General features: G+C 69.0%; 1 protein-coding gene across 3 annotated transcripts in view; it reads right to left on the bottom strand.

The window, feature by feature from the left end:
- Positions 1-4,560: 4,560 nt before the first annotated feature.
- The window catches only part of LDB1 (LIM domain binding 1), a 43,340-nt gene continuing 32,082 nt past the window's right edge, over positions 4,561-15,818 (bottom strand). For 2 of the 3 annotated variants that reach the window (XM_067536972.1, XM_067536974.1), the window contains exons 2-11: positions 13,420-13,522; positions 12,690-12,734; positions 12,121-12,196; positions 11,503-11,605; positions 10,805-10,977; positions 10,161-10,283; positions 9,834-9,917; positions 8,295-8,418; positions 7,830-7,978; positions 4,561-7,527 (exon numbers count right to left, since the gene is read on the bottom strand). In XM_067536972.1, coding sequence (XP_067393073.1) covers positions 7,297-7,527; positions 7,830-7,978; positions 8,295-8,418; positions 9,834-9,917; positions 10,161-10,283; positions 10,805-10,977; positions 11,503-11,605; positions 12,121-12,196; positions 12,690-12,734; positions 13,420-13,522 — 1,211 coding nt within the window. In that variant the 3' untranslated portion in view covers positions 4,561-7,296. The remainder of the gene's footprint in view (positions 7,528-7,829; positions 7,979-8,294; positions 8,419-9,833; positions 9,918-10,160; positions 10,284-10,804; positions 10,978-11,502; positions 11,606-12,120; positions 12,197-12,689; positions 12,735-13,419; positions 13,523-15,818) is intronic. The other variant, XM_067536973.1, reaches the window with a different exon arrangement.

The raw sequence follows: 15,818 nt of genomic DNA on the forward strand, positions 1-15,818 counted from the left end.
GCACCGTCCGGATTGGGGCCCTTGGGCTTGATGGAAGGCCCATGGGGTCCAGAAGGCTCCTGGCTCCGGTACCGTCCCCTGTCCTGTCTGCGAGGTGTTGGACTCTGCCTCGGAATTGGATCCTGATGTGCTTCTGGGAGACCAGGGCGGCGCAGTGCCCCTCGGTGCCGGGGCGATGGCTGCTGGGACATCATCGGCGGCTTCCCTTTGGATGGCACCGACCCGCCTTGCACCGCGGCGCTGCCTCTGGTCGCCTTCCCCGGGACCGCAGCAGCCGTGGCACCAGGCTCTCAAGGAGCTCCCTGGCGGCTTCAAAGGTTTCCCGGGTGGAGGGCAGCGATAGCGGTAGGTCCTCGTCCCCACCAGCTCCCTGGGAAAGGCTCGTCGGCGCCGGACTCAACGTGTCCCTCTCCGGGGCCGGAGCCGATGGCGCCGCGGTCCTGGGAGCAGCGCCCGAGGGGCGCACCGCACCGTTGCTCTCATGCACCAATGGCTTCGGCGGGGGCAAGCGACCCCTGTCCACTTCCTTGTGCATCCTTCCCCAGCACCGGGTCCCGAACGGAGGCTGGAGCGCTTCGACGGGATGCTGACGCGCCGGGCGCTGGCTCGGAGACGGGCGAAGAGGAGGAACTGCAACCTCTGACTTGTGTCCGGAGTCCGGGGACAGACCCCTCTGCAGATTTTGCCGCAGCCCCTCTGGTGCGCCTCCCCGAGACACTTAAGGCACGTGGCGCGTGGGTCGCCCCTTGGCATGGGCTTCTTATACTCCTCGCACGGAGTCCAGGGGACCGAGGCCCCCTGGAGAGCAAAGACCAATCCCTTAAGGGGATCTGCCTGAACTCTCCCAGCTAAGCACTTACCTGGTACCGCTATCGACAGGTAAAAGGGAACGGACACACGGGGAGAAAGGACCCTTGCGGAGCAAGAGCGGCTGGATCCAGCCACCGTCACAGCTGGCGCGAGGGAACTGAGCAGGCAGAGGCTCGGCAGGGCCCTATACCGGACGCCACGGCGGCACGACTGCAGGGGGCTCCGGCGCCGACCCACCGGGTACCACGGGGGAAGCTTCCGACCGCCCTGCACAAGGCGCACGCACCCCTGTTTGGAGGAGACGTGGGCAAGCGCTCGAAGAAGGGGGGTCTTGCGCTGTGCTTCCTGCTGGCTTATTCTGTCTCTGAGCAAGATGGGGCTGTTGAGGCCTGGTGCTCCCCGTTTGCCAGAGGTCTCCCTTGGAGGTCCCCGCGACTCCCCGGGGGACCTCAGCTCTGCACTGAAGAGGTCAGGGTGTTCAACTCGCCAACAGCAGAGATCTTCTCCCCCCTGTTGGCTCTGGTGCCTGAGCTGGATCATTGCGAATGAGAAACAAACTGTGTGTTCAACCCCCTAACTAGCCCCCTTGGCATGTGGGCATTGAGCCGGGAGGCTGTGCACCGGTCAAACCTCCCAGCTCTCCAGAGCCGCCCGGGAACCCAGGGACCCGAGACCTGGACGTCGAACACCCACACCCCCTGTAAGACCACAAGAGCTGCCAGACTGGGCCAGCCCAAGGGTCCATCTAGCCAGGAGCCGCCCTCTGACAGTGGCCAGGGCCAGAGCTGTGGCGGGGGGTGAACAGAACAGGGCTATTATGGAGCCATCCACCCTCTCTTCCCTGCCCGGCCTCTGGCAATTAGAGGTTTAGGGACACCCAGACCATGGGGCTGCATCACAGACCATCTTGGCCAACAGCCATTGCTGGACCTAGCATCCAGGAAGTGACTTAATTCTTCTTTAAACCCAGTGATATTTTCGGCCTTCACAACATCCCACGGCAATGAGTTCCACAGGTTAATTGTGCGTTGTGCAAAAAAGTACTTCCTCGTGTCTGTATTAAATCTGCCACCTGTTAATTTCATCAGGCGGCCCCTAGTTTTGGTATTGTGGGAAGGGGCAAATAACCCTTCCCTGTCGGCGTTTTCCACCCCCGTCATGATCTTATAGACCTCTATCATATCCCCCCTTTGGCGTCTCTTTTCTAAAATGGATAGTCCCACTCTTGGTCGTCTCACCTCGCATGGAAGCCTGGCTCATCGCTGTTACCCGTCCCTGAACCTTTTCCGGTTCTGCTGTAACCTTTGGAAAACCGCAGCCGAGGCCTCACCCAGGGTTGTCTCTTTGCAGCTGATGTTTCCAACACACAGGGCGAGAGGCCCAGTGGATTCCCGTGCGGATCAGGTGAGGGGTGTGGCAGGATAAGGTCCATCAGCTGAAGAGCTTCCAATCTGCTGCTAACACCAGGAACCAGAGAGCGGCTCCCCAGGTGGGCGTGGGAGGAGCTCAAATGGGCTGTTTGTGCCTGGGAAATGGCTATTGCCTGGCTTGCTTTCCCTGCTGAGCAGCGGGTGTGGCGGGGAGATGCCCATGCAGCCATTAGCAGCTGGAGGCAGGAGAAAGGCAATGGGCCATCCCAGCCTCCTGGTGCTCCAGGGGGTTTGGATCTAGCAGAGTCCAGGTGGCCCCTTTTGTCTGGTGTCCTTCCATTGCTGGTTCCCTGGGCAAAGGGACAGGGGCACCCACACGTCCCAGGTCACAGGAGACGGGGCTGGCCTGCGCTTGAAGCTTGGGGTGGATTTTGCGCACCCACGTCCAGGGAGCTGTGAGGACGGCCATGCGAACGGCACATCCAGGCTGCAGCTGCATCCCGGGTCCCGGGCCCTTTCGCTTCATCGCCGCGCGGCCGTCGCCATCGGGCAGCTCGTCACCCCGGCTCGCAGCTGGCTGGCGGCTGACCAGCCTGTGGTGGTAGATGGGCCGCTCAGGGCGTGGCGGGGCAGGTGCGTGCTGCGCTCCCGAAGCACCACGCTGGGCCAGGCACGGGAGCCGGGCCCAGGGGATGTCGCTGAGTTGGCCCGGTTGGATCTCAGGAGCAATTAGGGCACTGATAGTGGCGTCCTCGCTAGCGAACACCCAGTCCCTGCAGACACCCGTGTGCCCCCGGCGGTCCCGGCCGGCTCACTCACAGCGCAGCACGGGTGGCGCTGGCTGGGCTCCAGGTCGCGCCCCCCTCTCCTGCCATTCGGCTAATCCCGGCCACGCAGGACCGCAGCGGGGCGCACGGTTCAGCACGAGGCCTGGCTTAGCCATGGGCAGGATGACGACACAGGGAGATGAACGCCCCACGTGCTGGCATGGCAAAGGGCAGCGAACAGGGCAGCGGGTAGGACCCTGGGGTGGGGCGCAGGTTGCAGCCCCCACCTGCTCAGCGGCTCCGACCCCACCGCAAGGCCTGGGCTGCATGTGGTCTCCGTCCCCGCCCTCGGGCAGCCACGCGGCACCCGGCTGCTCGGCCTCGCCCGGAACTTTGTGCATTGCAGAGCCTCAGTCTGACCCCCCAGCGCTGAGGCCCACGGAGCCGGGCTGCGGGAGGGTCTGTGCCAGCTCCCAGCCCACCCCCCTCGCTCTAGGCCTGCCCCAGTCACACCTCCCCGAGACGGACCCCCAGACGCCACGGCCAGTGCTGGGGGCAGGGCCGGCGGCTCCCTCAGCTCAGGGAGACACCAGCCGCTGCCACTCCTGGGCCTGGGGGCACAGCCCCGCCCTGTCCCAGGAAGGGCACGGAGCCTCTCTTGGCACGGTGGGGGCTGGTGGGGCCCCTTCGCCAAGCCAGGCTGGGGGTGCGTGCCCGCCTGGACGCCAGCCCCGGTTTGCAGCAGCTTTGTGCTTGTGCAAACCCCCCAGGACCCGGCCTGCCCGTTGGCCCCCGCGCCCTGCCCGGGCAGCCCTTACCCGGCAATGTCGCTCGGCCGTCACTGGCGTGCGCTCGGCTGCGGGCATAGGGCTCTCTTGCCAGTTTCCCGCGGCCGGACGTGAAGCCGGGCCTCCCGCAGTCACCTGTGGGCTGCCGGCCGGGCCGTGGTGGGTGCCAGGCCTGAGCTGGGGCAGAGGGTCACGCCGTCGCGCCGTGGTCTGGCCCTGCGCGTCCTGGCGCCTGGCTGAGACGGGCCGTGCTCCACGAGCCGGCTCGGCTAGCTATCCGCCCCCTCTGCGGGAAATGGGGCGCCCTCCCGGCCCAGGGCCCCCCTAGAGGGTGGAGGGCAGCAAGCGTCCCCCCCCCCTCAGCTCCAGGGCAGGGCCTGGGCGCGCCAGGAGCATCTGCTCTCGCTGGCGTTACACAGAGACCAACCCGAAAACGCTGCGGCCCGAAAGCCGGCACCGAAAGGCCGGCGAGGTAGCCACCGGCACGTGCCGCCATGGGCGCCCCCTGTGGGCTGGCTAGGGGACTGCAGCGCCGAGGGGGGGCCGCTAGCCACCCCCTCCGTGTTCTGCAGCCGCAGGGGCCGGAGCGGCTCAGTCATGGCAAACGCCATCCGATATTTCCCCACTCAGGCTCTGCACCAGCCGAGGCTGGCGGGAGGAGGCGGGGGGGGCGGCTCCGGGCTAACCCCGCTGGGGTGGATGTGCCCACCCCCCGGGAGCCTGGCTGTGGGTCAGCAAGAGGCCCCGGCTGCGGAACAGGGGGTGCAGGGGACGTCGGCCCCCGGCGGGAGCATCTTGGGGAAAGAACAGCCCAGGACAGCGTCAAACCAAAAAGTCGTTTTTATTGGTACCGTACATGACCCAGGAATGGCACAAACGAGGCAAAAGAAAGAACGGCAGCGCCCGGGGGGAGAGGCGGGGCTGGGCGGGGGGCACGGTACAGCGCCCGGGGGGGGCGCCGGGGGGGCCCACGTCACCATTTCATGCCACGCCAGTGACGGGGTGGTGACACTCGTACCTGCCGTCACACGAGACACAGACCCCCCCTCCCGGCTCCCCCCAAACCACCCCTTTCCGCAGCCGCCCCCCGGCCAGGCGGAGGCGCTAGCGGGGCCGGGCTGGGAAACGCGTTGGAAAGTGGCCCAGGCCACCTGGGGTCTGAGCCACTGCAGGGGGGTCCGGCTTTCCAATGACCCCCCCCCCCCGACAGCACAAGTCCAGGCCATCGGACGGGGGTGGACACGGGGCCCAGGATCGCCGAGGGACGCAGCAGGGACAGCCCTGCCCCTCACAGTGCGACGCTTTCCTCTCTGCCCCACCGTCGGAGCAGAGCCCCCCACAGCCCGCCACTGAGGGGGTGCCCCACTGGGCCCAGAACTGGCCTGGTTCTGCCCCACGGACAGTGAAGGAGTGGGACTGGGAAGCCAGCCTGCCCTGGGCGCTGGGGCCCTTGTCCTGAGCCGCCAGTTCTGTGGCCCCAGGAGCCAGAGCCCGGGGGGGCCACGGCTCGGTGGGAAGCCAAGGCCCTGCTAGCCGGTGGCTGGCCCATGTAGTCTCGGCCAGTCGTGTACGTGTGACACAAGAGTACACCCCTGGGGGGCAGGAGACAGCCCCCACCCCGAGGGGCAGCCCCGAATGATCCACAGGGACCTGACCCCTGGTCTGCACCCGCCTGGGGGACCCGAGAATGGGGACTGGAGGGGCAATGCCCCCTGGCGTGGGGCAGGGGTGCCCCTTGGGAACCAAACACCCTAGGCTGGGCTGGGACATTCGCCATCTCCCGGCACGGAGCTGGGCCCAAAACGAGCCGGCAGCCGACACGGGGGGGTGGGGGGCCCCATAGGCTGTTACAGACCTGCCGCCGTGCTCCCCAGCTCGGCCCCCCAGACGCACACAGCAGGAGATCCAGCCACGCTCTGCGGACAGGGGCGGAGCGGAGAACCCTCCCTGCGCGTCCTGCCCATTTCCTCTCGCCCACCCCCTCGCTGCCCAGCGGGGTCCATCTGCCCGGCTGCAGCCAAAACACGCTGAATCCATCCCGGCCCCACTGAGAGCTGCCCGGCCGCGGGAGGCGATCACCCCCATCCGCAGAGCACTCGACGGCAACCCGGGCCCGCCACGCAGCTCCCCGGCCCTGCCGCCCGCCGCGTGAACTGGTGACGGCTCCCCCAGCCGCCCGCCAGCCGGCTCCTGCGTGGAAGAAGCCTTGGGAGCGTTTTCCTTTTAAAAATCATGGTTATTATTATTGTTTTCCCTAACATCAAGGGAGGCAGCTGCTCTAGTGAGAACACATGGGAAGAACGGGATCACACACAGGCTACAGCGCTGAAATGTACACGCACGAGGTACACAAACCCGAGGGGGGGAGCAGGGACGACCGCACACAAGATTTACATTGAGGGAGGGGCGGGGGGGCTGCCCCGCGCCCCTGGAGGGGTAGAAAGGAAGTCTGCAAAGTCTCTCCTTGGTCTGAAGCTCTCTGAACTGTGTATAAAACATGACTCCCGCGGGACCTAGAAGCCTGTACAAAAATCGGGGCAGGGTTTGTGGGGAGGGGGCAGGGTGAAGGCGGGGGGGGGGGGGGGGGTGTTCCATTTTTTTAAACTTACAATTTTAATAATATTATTTTTTTTAAAAAAACAAAGTAGGAGGCGCCAGGAGCCCGGGGCCGTCACGGGCCCAGGCCGACGCGCACGGCGAGAACAGCCAGGAATCCAGGCATGGCGCTGGGGAGCTTCCCGTTTGCAGCCGGCCTCTCCCCACATCCCAGCCCCAGCGAGGGGGGGGATTCGCCCCCAACTACACAGCGGGGCGCCCGTCTGCCCCCCGGGTTTCTATATACACAGCGCTCCAGCTGGGCCCACCGCGCTCTCACTCGGCCCGGCGAGCACGGATCTCCCCGGCTGCTGCTCCCCGAGCCCCCGGAAGGGGGGGAGCTACAGGGACGCGCCTCGCGGGTGGCCACCCGCACCAAGCCGCGGCAACATGCCCCACGTGCGGGGCGCCGGCGATCACCCGGCGGCAACGAACCAGCCCAGGGCGGGAGGGGAGAAGCGGCCGCTTCGTGGGTTATGGGGCTGGAGGCACGCACCCTGCGCCCCTCGTTGCAGGGCTCTGGAGGCGTCCTGCCCCCGGGTACCGCAGCTGGGGGACGCCTGGGGAGCCCCAACGCGTGGTCCTCGGCCACTTGCCGGCTGCTGGTTTTCCAATCGAAGGAGGGTGTCGGGTGCTGGCGGGCGTGAGAGTCGGAAGCAGAACCCCCCCGCCCCCAGGAGCCGGGCTCCCCTATTTCCAGGGGGCAGGCCCGGGAACAACACTCTCCCGGGCGGTGGGGAAAATGCCACCAGCCCTCCTGGACCCCCAGCCTTGCGCCGGGGAGAAGGGGGTCCGGGGGAAGGCAGGAGTGCGGAGAGCAGGGCCGATACGGGGGCAGGGCAGCTGGCAGGGCTGGGGACGCCGGGAGCGCCAAGCGCCGGCTCTGCGGCCCGGCAGGAGGCGGCGCCGCCCCTGCCCAGTCCCGTTCCCTCGCCATGTCCAGGACTCAGCCCGCCGGGCGCCCCGCTACTGCGAGGCCTGCGAGGTGGGGTTCTCCGACTTGCTCTCCTGGCTGGAGGGCGGCTTGTTGTTCCAGGGGCTGTTGGCGCCCAGCGCGGGCGAGTTGTTGAAGCTGTCTTCGTCATCGATCCCGTTGGCGGCGTCGAACTGCGTGTTCTCCAGCCGGGTGATGAGCCGCTCGTCCTCGTCCCCGAACTCGCCCCCCATCAGCGTGGGCTCGCCCACCACCATCACATCCTGAAAGGGGAGACGGTCCCGCAACATAATCGGGGCGGAGGCAGCCCTGGCCAGGGGCCCCCCCCCGCCCGCCCCACAGCGCCCCCTCCTTCCCAGTGACCCCCCAGTCCCCCAGCCCCTCTCCCAGAGCTGCACCGCCCAGCGGGGGCCCGGCCTGTGACCTGCTCCCCCCACCGCACACCCAGCTCCCTACGGGCCAGGCCCTGGCACCCCGGGGGCACCCGACCCGCGCACCGGCAGCTGGGGGGGGGGAGGGGGGGCGGCCCGCCCGGGAGGAAGAGGAATGCAAACGGGATGCTTACAGGTACCTGACTGGACAGGGCGAAGGTGCTGGCCGGGCTCTTCTTCTTGCTGTTGCTGTTGTTGGCGTTCCCGCCGCCCGAGCTCATGGTGCTGCCCCCGGACATCTTCCTTTTCCGGCGCTTGCTGGGCTGCTGCCGCGCCGGCTCGGCTGGGGGAGGAGGGGGGGGAAGGGCTGTTAGCCGGGCTGGGGGCCCCCCTCCCTCCCGCACCTGCTGGCACCTGGCCAGGCCCCGTCCTGCTCCCACAATCCCGTTCTGCGCACCTGGCCCCGCTGCCCGGGTGGGGAGGGGGAGGGACGGGCCCATGGTGCCCCCGCCCCCACCTCTGCCCCATGCTGGGAAGGGGACCCAGGAGCCCGATGCCCGTCCCCGCTGCCTCACTGCGGGCGAGATCCGAGCACGCACACGCAGCCGGGGGGCACCAGGACCCTCCCCTCCCCTCCCCTCCCGCCCGCTGCGGCTCACCCGGCGGCGCCACCATCCGCTGCCACTTCTGGAAGAGGCAGGTCTTGAGGCAGTCGCGGGGGCTGAGGCTGTACGTCTTGTGCCGGGACATCAGCTCCTGCATCGGCTCCAGGATGACGCAGAGCTGCGGGGAGCCGGGGGGGGGGGGAGTCAGCGTGCGCTGCGCCGGGGAGAGCAGAGCCCTCCAGCCCCCCCCCCCCCCCCGCCGGCCCTGCCCCACCCCGGCCCAGCCTGTCCCGCTGCCCCTCGCCAGAGCCTCCCGGGGCTGCCCCACGCTTCGAGCGGGAATTGCTGGCAGTGTTTTGGGAGGTGAAAGGCACGGCAAGGAAGTGCTGCCCAGCGGGTGCCGAAGGGTTAAATCGGCAGGGGCAGAGCCGCCCGGTCACTGCCAGAGATGGGTCAGTAAAGACAGGCTGCAACCGACCCACAGCAACCCACCCAGGGTCCGGGAAGACAATGGGAGGCCGCAGGACTGAGCAATTAACACCCAGCCACGGAGCCACCGACTCAGCCCGGCTCTGCAGGACAACGGCCCGAGCGAAAGGGCTGGGACGGGAGCTGGGTTTTGGAGACACCTGGGAGCTCTCACCCAGCTGGGATTGGCGGAGAGCCGGGGGGGGGCCCCCCAGGAATGGATCCCCGGCGGCGTGGCCGGGGGTGGGGCGCTGGACTGGCCAGGACGGGCTGCATCTCTGGGCTAAGCTATGGACGCCCCGAAGCTGTGTCCGGGAGCCCAGCAAAGCCTGCTCTGCCAGGCGTCACCCCACACCCCGGCTGGTGCATCGGGCCCTGCAGAGCGGTCGCGCCTCTCCCGGCGTCCGCCTCAGCCGGCTGCACGGGGCAGCTCGCGGGGGGAAGCCCGGACAGAGGAAGGAGAGCTGGGGGGGGTCTGGCATATTTAAGGGGCTCCTCCTAGAGACGGTTCCAAAGCTGGGGTGTAGCACCAAGCCCATGGACTGGCAGCCGCGGGTTCCAGTGACCCAGCCTGGAGGTGGTGAATCCACGGGTCACTGTGGGCCAGGGCTTGCCCGGGGGAAGGTGAGGAGGCATCTGTGGCCATGGCTGATCAGCCCGACTCAGTCAAATGGGGCCCCGAGGCTTGGCCCAGCTGAGAGGAGGGAAGAGGCGACGCCCCGGCCAGTCCTTCGCAGCACCCCAGCCACCAGCGTGGCCGCGCTCTCGCCGTGCGCGGCTCGGCACCCAGGAGCTGATTTCTGCCACGTCAGCCATGGCCAGGCCACGCACGAGACCCACAGCTGAGCCCAGAGCGTCTCCCCGGCTCTCCCCAAGGTCCCGTGCCAACGCCGCCCAGACGTGGGGGGACACAGGCCCCACAGCCGGCCCAGCACCGCTCGCAGCCCTGCTGGAGGGGAGCCGCTGGCGCCGCTGTGGGGCTGAGCCACCCTCGCCCGCCGTGTCACGCAGGGGAGTTAGCGGCACCGCGGGGCCCGCCGGACCAAAGGCTGCAGAGGGGCCTGGCAGCGTGGAGACCTGACCTACGGCCCCGCCCGCCCGCCCGCCCCTGCCCCTCACACGTACCCGGAGGTAGTTGAGGGTGGAGTTGGAGAGCCCACAGCGCGTGATGTTCTTGGATAACTGGTCCAGCATCTGGGGGTCCTGCGCCTAGAAGTGCAGGGGACAGGGACACGTCAGCCGTGGGCGGGCGGGGCCGGCACCCGAGACAGCGACAGCGCCCCCACCCCGGCCAAGAGAGAGCTGCGCAGGCAGCGCCCCGGCACGCGCGGCCGCGGGGGGGTTTGCACCACAGGGAGCGAGCAGCACAGCCCACGTGTGCACACCCAGGCCCCAGGGATTCAGGACCCAGGCACGCGGGGCCACGTCGCACCCGGCCCCCGGGCGACTCACGTGCATGGCCAGGATGCTGCGGGGGATGAGCTCTCGGTGCTGCCGGATGCTGAAGTGCCACGTCTTTATCCTCATCATGTCGTCGAACATGAACTCCAGGTAGAGCCGCCCCTCCACGCACACCTGGGCACGGGGACGCGGCTGTGTCAAGCCAAAGGCCCCAGCCCAGCCCAGTTCCCCTGCCCCTCCCAGCTCACCCAGCGCCGACCTGCTGCTCCCCTTCCCACGGGACAGACCCAAGGTGCGATGCACGGCCCCTCCGGCCCCACCCGCCACGCCAGGGGAACGGCTTCCCGCCCTGCCGCACAGCCCCACGGCAGCGTCTGGTGCCCTGAGTCGAAGCGGGTGGCCACGGGGCCGTGTGACTGGTCCCCTTGCACTCAGGCTGCAGGGCAGGCTGGGACGGGGACAGCTACACGGGGGCGCCCAGGCTGGCCCCACCGCGCTGGCCGGTACACTGGCTCTGCTGGGAACCGCGGCGTTGAACAGCAGCTCCCAGGGACCCTCTCCCACGGACGTGCTCGGCGGCAAAGTCTCTTCCATGGGGCAGAAACGCCGTGCTCACCGGAGGCAGGCCCGGTCCCTGGGACGGGCTCCTGACGCCCGGCCCCGCAGAGCCCCGGAGGCCCGGCCCCGGCCCCTACCTGCGTGAACATGGGCTTGCCATGCTGGGTCACCATGGTGCACTGATCGCAGTCCAGCGAGACGAAGTTGTTGTGGAAGGACTCCTTGGGATGCTTGAGGATGTAGTACAGCTCCGTGGCCCCCCCCTCAAAGATGCTGCGGAAGTACCGGGGAATCAGGGTCCGGCCGATGGCTGCAGCGGGGAGAGGAGAGGGGGAGGAGAGTCAGTGCCCGGCTTCCCTGGAGCTCTGCAGGGCTGGGGTTCGGGCCAGGCAGCTCCCGGGCGTTTGCAGTGTCAGTCCCGGGGGCGGAGGGAGCTGCCCTGCGGGGGTTGAGATGGCCCTGGGTCGGGGGCGCGAGGCTGGGCGCTGCGGGCTCTGCTTTGCCTTGGTTCCCCTGTTCCTGAGCCCAACCAGGCCTGGCCCTCGCCCCCCGTCTGCGGGACTGCAACGGTGCCCGTCACCGCGGTATCGGTTCTCAGAGCTCAGTTCTGCCCCAGAGTCACTGTGGAGCCAAGCCCAGACCAGAACCAGCCCCATGGGCGCACGGAGCTGGGGACACCCGGCCCGGACAGATGGGTTCGAAGCCCTTGCCAGCATCACCCTTCTCCGTGGGACGGGGCACCGGCAGAGACCCACTGAGCCCGGCGCCAGCCCCCTCTGCACGGGGCACCAGCGGGGCCTAGGGCCGCCGTGGGGCGGGAGCGCAGGGCACTCACTGTATCTCTTTGGTCCATCCTCCAGGCAGAAGGTGATGGTCAACATGGCGTCGTCCTCGAAGAACTCGGTGGTGAAGGCGTCCCACCAGAGATTGTCACATTCCTGGGGGCGGGAGCCGGGCGCAGCGTCACGGGCAAGGGGGTGAGAACCCGCCCTGCACAGAGGGCAGCAGCCCTGCCTGGGGGTCCGGGACCTAGAGCCCAGCTAGGGGGAGTGGGGGGGGAGGGCAGCCGGTGCCAAGACTCTGACAGAGCCATTGCCCACCGAGCTGCTGCCAGCGACGGCGGGACCCGGGTCTCCGGGATGTGTGACCCCGGGGCGGGCTGAGACGGAGCTATAACGCCCTCCAGCCCCCGGGGGAGCAGCGAGGGACCCGCACCCCACGGCCTGGCCCCGGCGACGCCCACGGGGCCCGCACAGGTGCTGGCAGGGGCTGTGCCAGGGCAGATACAGGCTGGCAAGGCCCCACCCTGAGCCAGCCCCACGGCACAGGGGCCAGGAGAGGGCCCGGTGAGACCCACGAGCACCCTGGCCTGGCTTGGCACCCAGGGTCCCCTCCCCCTCCCCCCACTCCCAGCCGTTGGGTCCCGCCCTGCCCCCCAGCCCCGCCCCCACACCTCGGTCCAGTTCTGCAAGCGCTTGTTGAGCTCGAACAGCCGGTAGTCCGTCTGGTTCCCGTACGGCGTATGCCTCCTGCCAAGCAAGCGCGGCCACTCAGCGGGGCTGGGACCGGCCAGCCCGGCCCGCCCCAGCCAGTCCCCCCCCCCCCCTCCCAGCCCCAGCATCCCTGTGTCCCTGCCCAGCCCGGCCTGCCCCAGCCAGCCCCCTGCCCCCCGTCCCAGCCCCCTGCCCTCTCCCAGCCCCAGCAACCCTGTGTCCCTGCCCCCCCCCCCCCCCCCCGCCCACTGCCCCAGCCGGGCCCCCCCCCGCCACCCACTGCCCCAGTCCTCTGCCCCAGCGTCCCCACCCACTGCTCCGGCGGCCCTCGGGCAGCCTGGCCTGACGGCCTGAACATAGGGCTGGGAGGCGGGAGCCCCAAGTTCTAATGCCGGCCCCGCAATGGGGGGTCAGCATCCGGCCCAGACTGAGCTGTCAGGGGCGGCCCAGGGCTCCACAGCCCCCTCTGCTCCGCCAGGACTCCTGCTGCCTGCAGCGCCCCTGCCCCCCCACCAGCGCGAGCTCTTACCCTATCCCGGGCTCCAGGTACGTTGGCGGGTACATGGGAGTAGGTCTGCGGAGAAAGGAGCCGACGGGGCGTTAGAGCAGGTCCTTGGCGGAGCCTCCGGCCCATGAAGATGAACCCCAAATGCAGTGTGACCCCCGTCCGGGGACAGCGGGGGCTCGGACCTGCCCTGACCCACACCAGGGAGTCGTGGCATCGTTCCCAGAGTCTCACCGAGCTGCGTGACGGCCTCGGCACGCGGTAAACAGCCAGCACACCCGTCAGCCGAGCCGGGCCTCACGTGCCGGGCGCCCAGCCCCTCCGAGGACACGGGCGCTGTTCCTTCACGCCGGGCCGTAACGCCTGTTCCTTCACACCTGGGGGAGGTGCCCGGTGCACAGCAGGAACATCGTGCACCGTGGAGAATAACCCACCCCGGCTCCGTCCGTAGGGCCCGGCCAGGGGCTGGGCTCCATCCGTAGGGCCCAGGGGAGTCAGGAACGCCCTAAGGGTCAGCCTGTCTTTGGGGCCATTCTCCCACCTCTCTGGGGGCCAGCTCCCCTCCCGCACCCCCACACCCCAGCCAGCGGGTATCTAACCTTTCCTGACCCGGCCCGCGCCACGGCCGCCCCGCTGCTTCGGCTCAGGGAGGGCGTGACGGGAGGGGGGAGGCCGCAGCCTGGCCTGGGAAGACCCCGAACCCGGCAGGGAACCGCCGCCCACCCGCTCCCTGCCCCCCGCAGCCCCCGCTCACCCCACATCTCGATCCAGCATGGTGCCCGGGTGGAAAGGGGGGAAGGCGTTGCCGTTGGGGGGCTCCTTTGGCGAGTACAGCTTGAATGACTTAGAGGAACAGCCTGGAGGGAGAGAGAAAGGGGGGTAGGTCAGTGGGATCCGCAGCCCCCCAGCCCTCATGTGTCACAGCAGGGCCCAGGCAGGATCAGGCCCATCCGAGTGCGCCCTCCCCATGCGCCGGTGCCAGCGGGCGGATCCCGGCAGGCGGTGGGGCCGGGACGGGCCCATGGGACAGGTTCTCCAGCACCGGGGTATAATGGGGGGCACAGCGAGCGGGGAGGGGCCCAGGGCGGGGCAGGCAGAGGGCTGCGGGTGGGGGCTGAGGGGCACCGGCAGGTCTAGGGACAGGCTCCTGTCCCATCACGTCCATAAACGCGAGGGTTTCCCCTGGACACGCTCCCGGCCAAACGTCCCCGCAATAATCCAGGCCCTGCCCACTGGCTGGTGCTTTGTCCTGGGCTCCGGGCAATGACCCGCTGCCTCTGCACTGCGGCCACGGGCCCCTGCCCCACGGTGGGTGCGTCCCAGCCACAGGCCCCGGCTGCCCCCTTCCTCCCAACCCCGCCCGGACCCACTGCCCCCAGCTCCTCAGGGCGGGACGCAGGGCACCGCGCCGCTGGCCCCCTGCACCCCACAGAGTGAGGAGTCCCCCCCAACAGCTCCATAGCTGGGAGACTGAGGCAGCCGGGCCTTCCAATTCACCGCCCTTGGGGACAACACGTGGGGCTGCAGCCCCCCCCCCGGACACTGCTCCCCCCGACATTTTTCTGATGCAGCAATTTATTATTTCAGGACAAAACGAAGGCCCCCCCCGGCCCGACCAGCGAGATTTAAAAGCAACCCAGCAACCGACAAAGACTCCCCAGCCACAATTCACCCCTTCACACCCCCGCCTCCCCCCTCCCACGGGTCCACCCCCCCGCCCGCCCCAAGCTCAACCCTAGACCAGCTGGGCCCCGCCCCCAGTGCCCCACATGGCGCCAGGCTCCGGTGTGGTTGGGATCTGGATTTCCGAGGCCGGGGCTGTGTTCAGCCCCATGCAGGGCTCCAGAGGGGGCAGTTCACTTGTGGGGCTGCCTGGCTCCGACGTCCTCGGGACAGACTCTCGAGCAGCCCGGCCCCCGAGCCGAGATCTGATTCCCACCCGCATTTCCCCGGCGGGTCTCCAAGCTGCCAGCACGGACCAGCCCAGACTGCTGGCTGGGGGCAGGTGGAGGAGAAGGGGTGTCAAGACCCCACCAGGTCAGACAGCGAGTCACACGGGGCCCTGGGGAGAGGACCCGGGCGGTCCTGCCCCATGCACCGGCCCAGCTGAGACGGCAGGGCCCAGCGACGCGAGCGCCCCATAGGAAAGCTGCTTTAGCCACAGTGTGTGTGTGTGTGTGTGTGTGTGTGGGGGGGGGGGGGTGTTCATCCAGCGGCCTGGCAGGGATCCTGGCCCCGCCCAGCACCGACGGGCTCAGCTCGCCCCCAGGTGACACGCAGCCTCCGTCACCCCGAGAACGTCCCAGCCCACCAACCCCGAGAACGTCCCAGCCCCCTCCCCGCTGCTGCCGGCCCTACAAGACCCCTGGGCGCATGCGGCTGAGCAAAGGGGGCAGCCCACCCCCCGGGGAGCAGGGGCAGGAGAACGGGGTTGATCTGACACCGCCCTGGGAAAGCAGCTTCGTTCCCCCCGCAGGGCTCAGAGCTGTGGGCTGCCTTCCCACTGCACCCACCCCAGCCGCCCAGGGAAGATGGGGCCTCGGCCAGTCCCACCAGCCCCGCCTGCAGCCCCGGGCTGGCTCGGCCTCTCCCCACGAAGGGATTTGAACCTCAGCTGGTTCTGCGGGACCCTTTCCTGGCTCTCGCCCAGCTGTTCCCAGGGGCTGCAGCCCAGCAGGGGGGGATCCCAGGGCTGGGACAGAGGGTCTGCGGGGGGGGAGGGGGGGGGGGAGGGAGACAACTGAGTGGCACCGGCAGAGCTGGGGGGAAGGGAGAGCAGGGGCTGTGGGATTTTAGTTCCCTTCCAGTCCCCCCAAGGGCCGTGTCACAGCAACCACAGAGGGGGCAGGCAGGCCTCTTCCCCCACCCCCCCATTGGGTGCTGACAGGCAGGGGCTAGGGAGGCACATGGGCCAGGATCCCACCCTGCGCTCCCCCAGGAATGTCAGCGAGGTGGGGCAGGGCGGCCACGCCGGCCCCGCCCGAGCCCAGTCTGGCGGCCGGGTGGGACAGACCAGGGGGGGGGGGGGGGGGACGGAGCCAGCATGTCTGGGGCCTGCCCTGCCTCACCGCAGGCCCTGGGACACCAGCCCCCAGCTCCATTACAAACACGGGCCGGGCACAGGCAGTGGGGCGTGGCTCTGTCCCAGGGTCT

Source organism: Emydura macquarii, unplaced genomic scaffold (genome assembly GCF_026122565.2).
Source record: "Emydura macquarii macquarii isolate MOO-44397 ecotype Brisbane River unplaced genomic scaffold, CSIRO-AGI_Emac_v2 contig_3692, whole genome shotgun sequence".
NCBI classification, from domain to species: domain Eukaryota; kingdom Metazoa; phylum Chordata; order Testudines; family Chelidae; genus Emydura; species Emydura macquarii.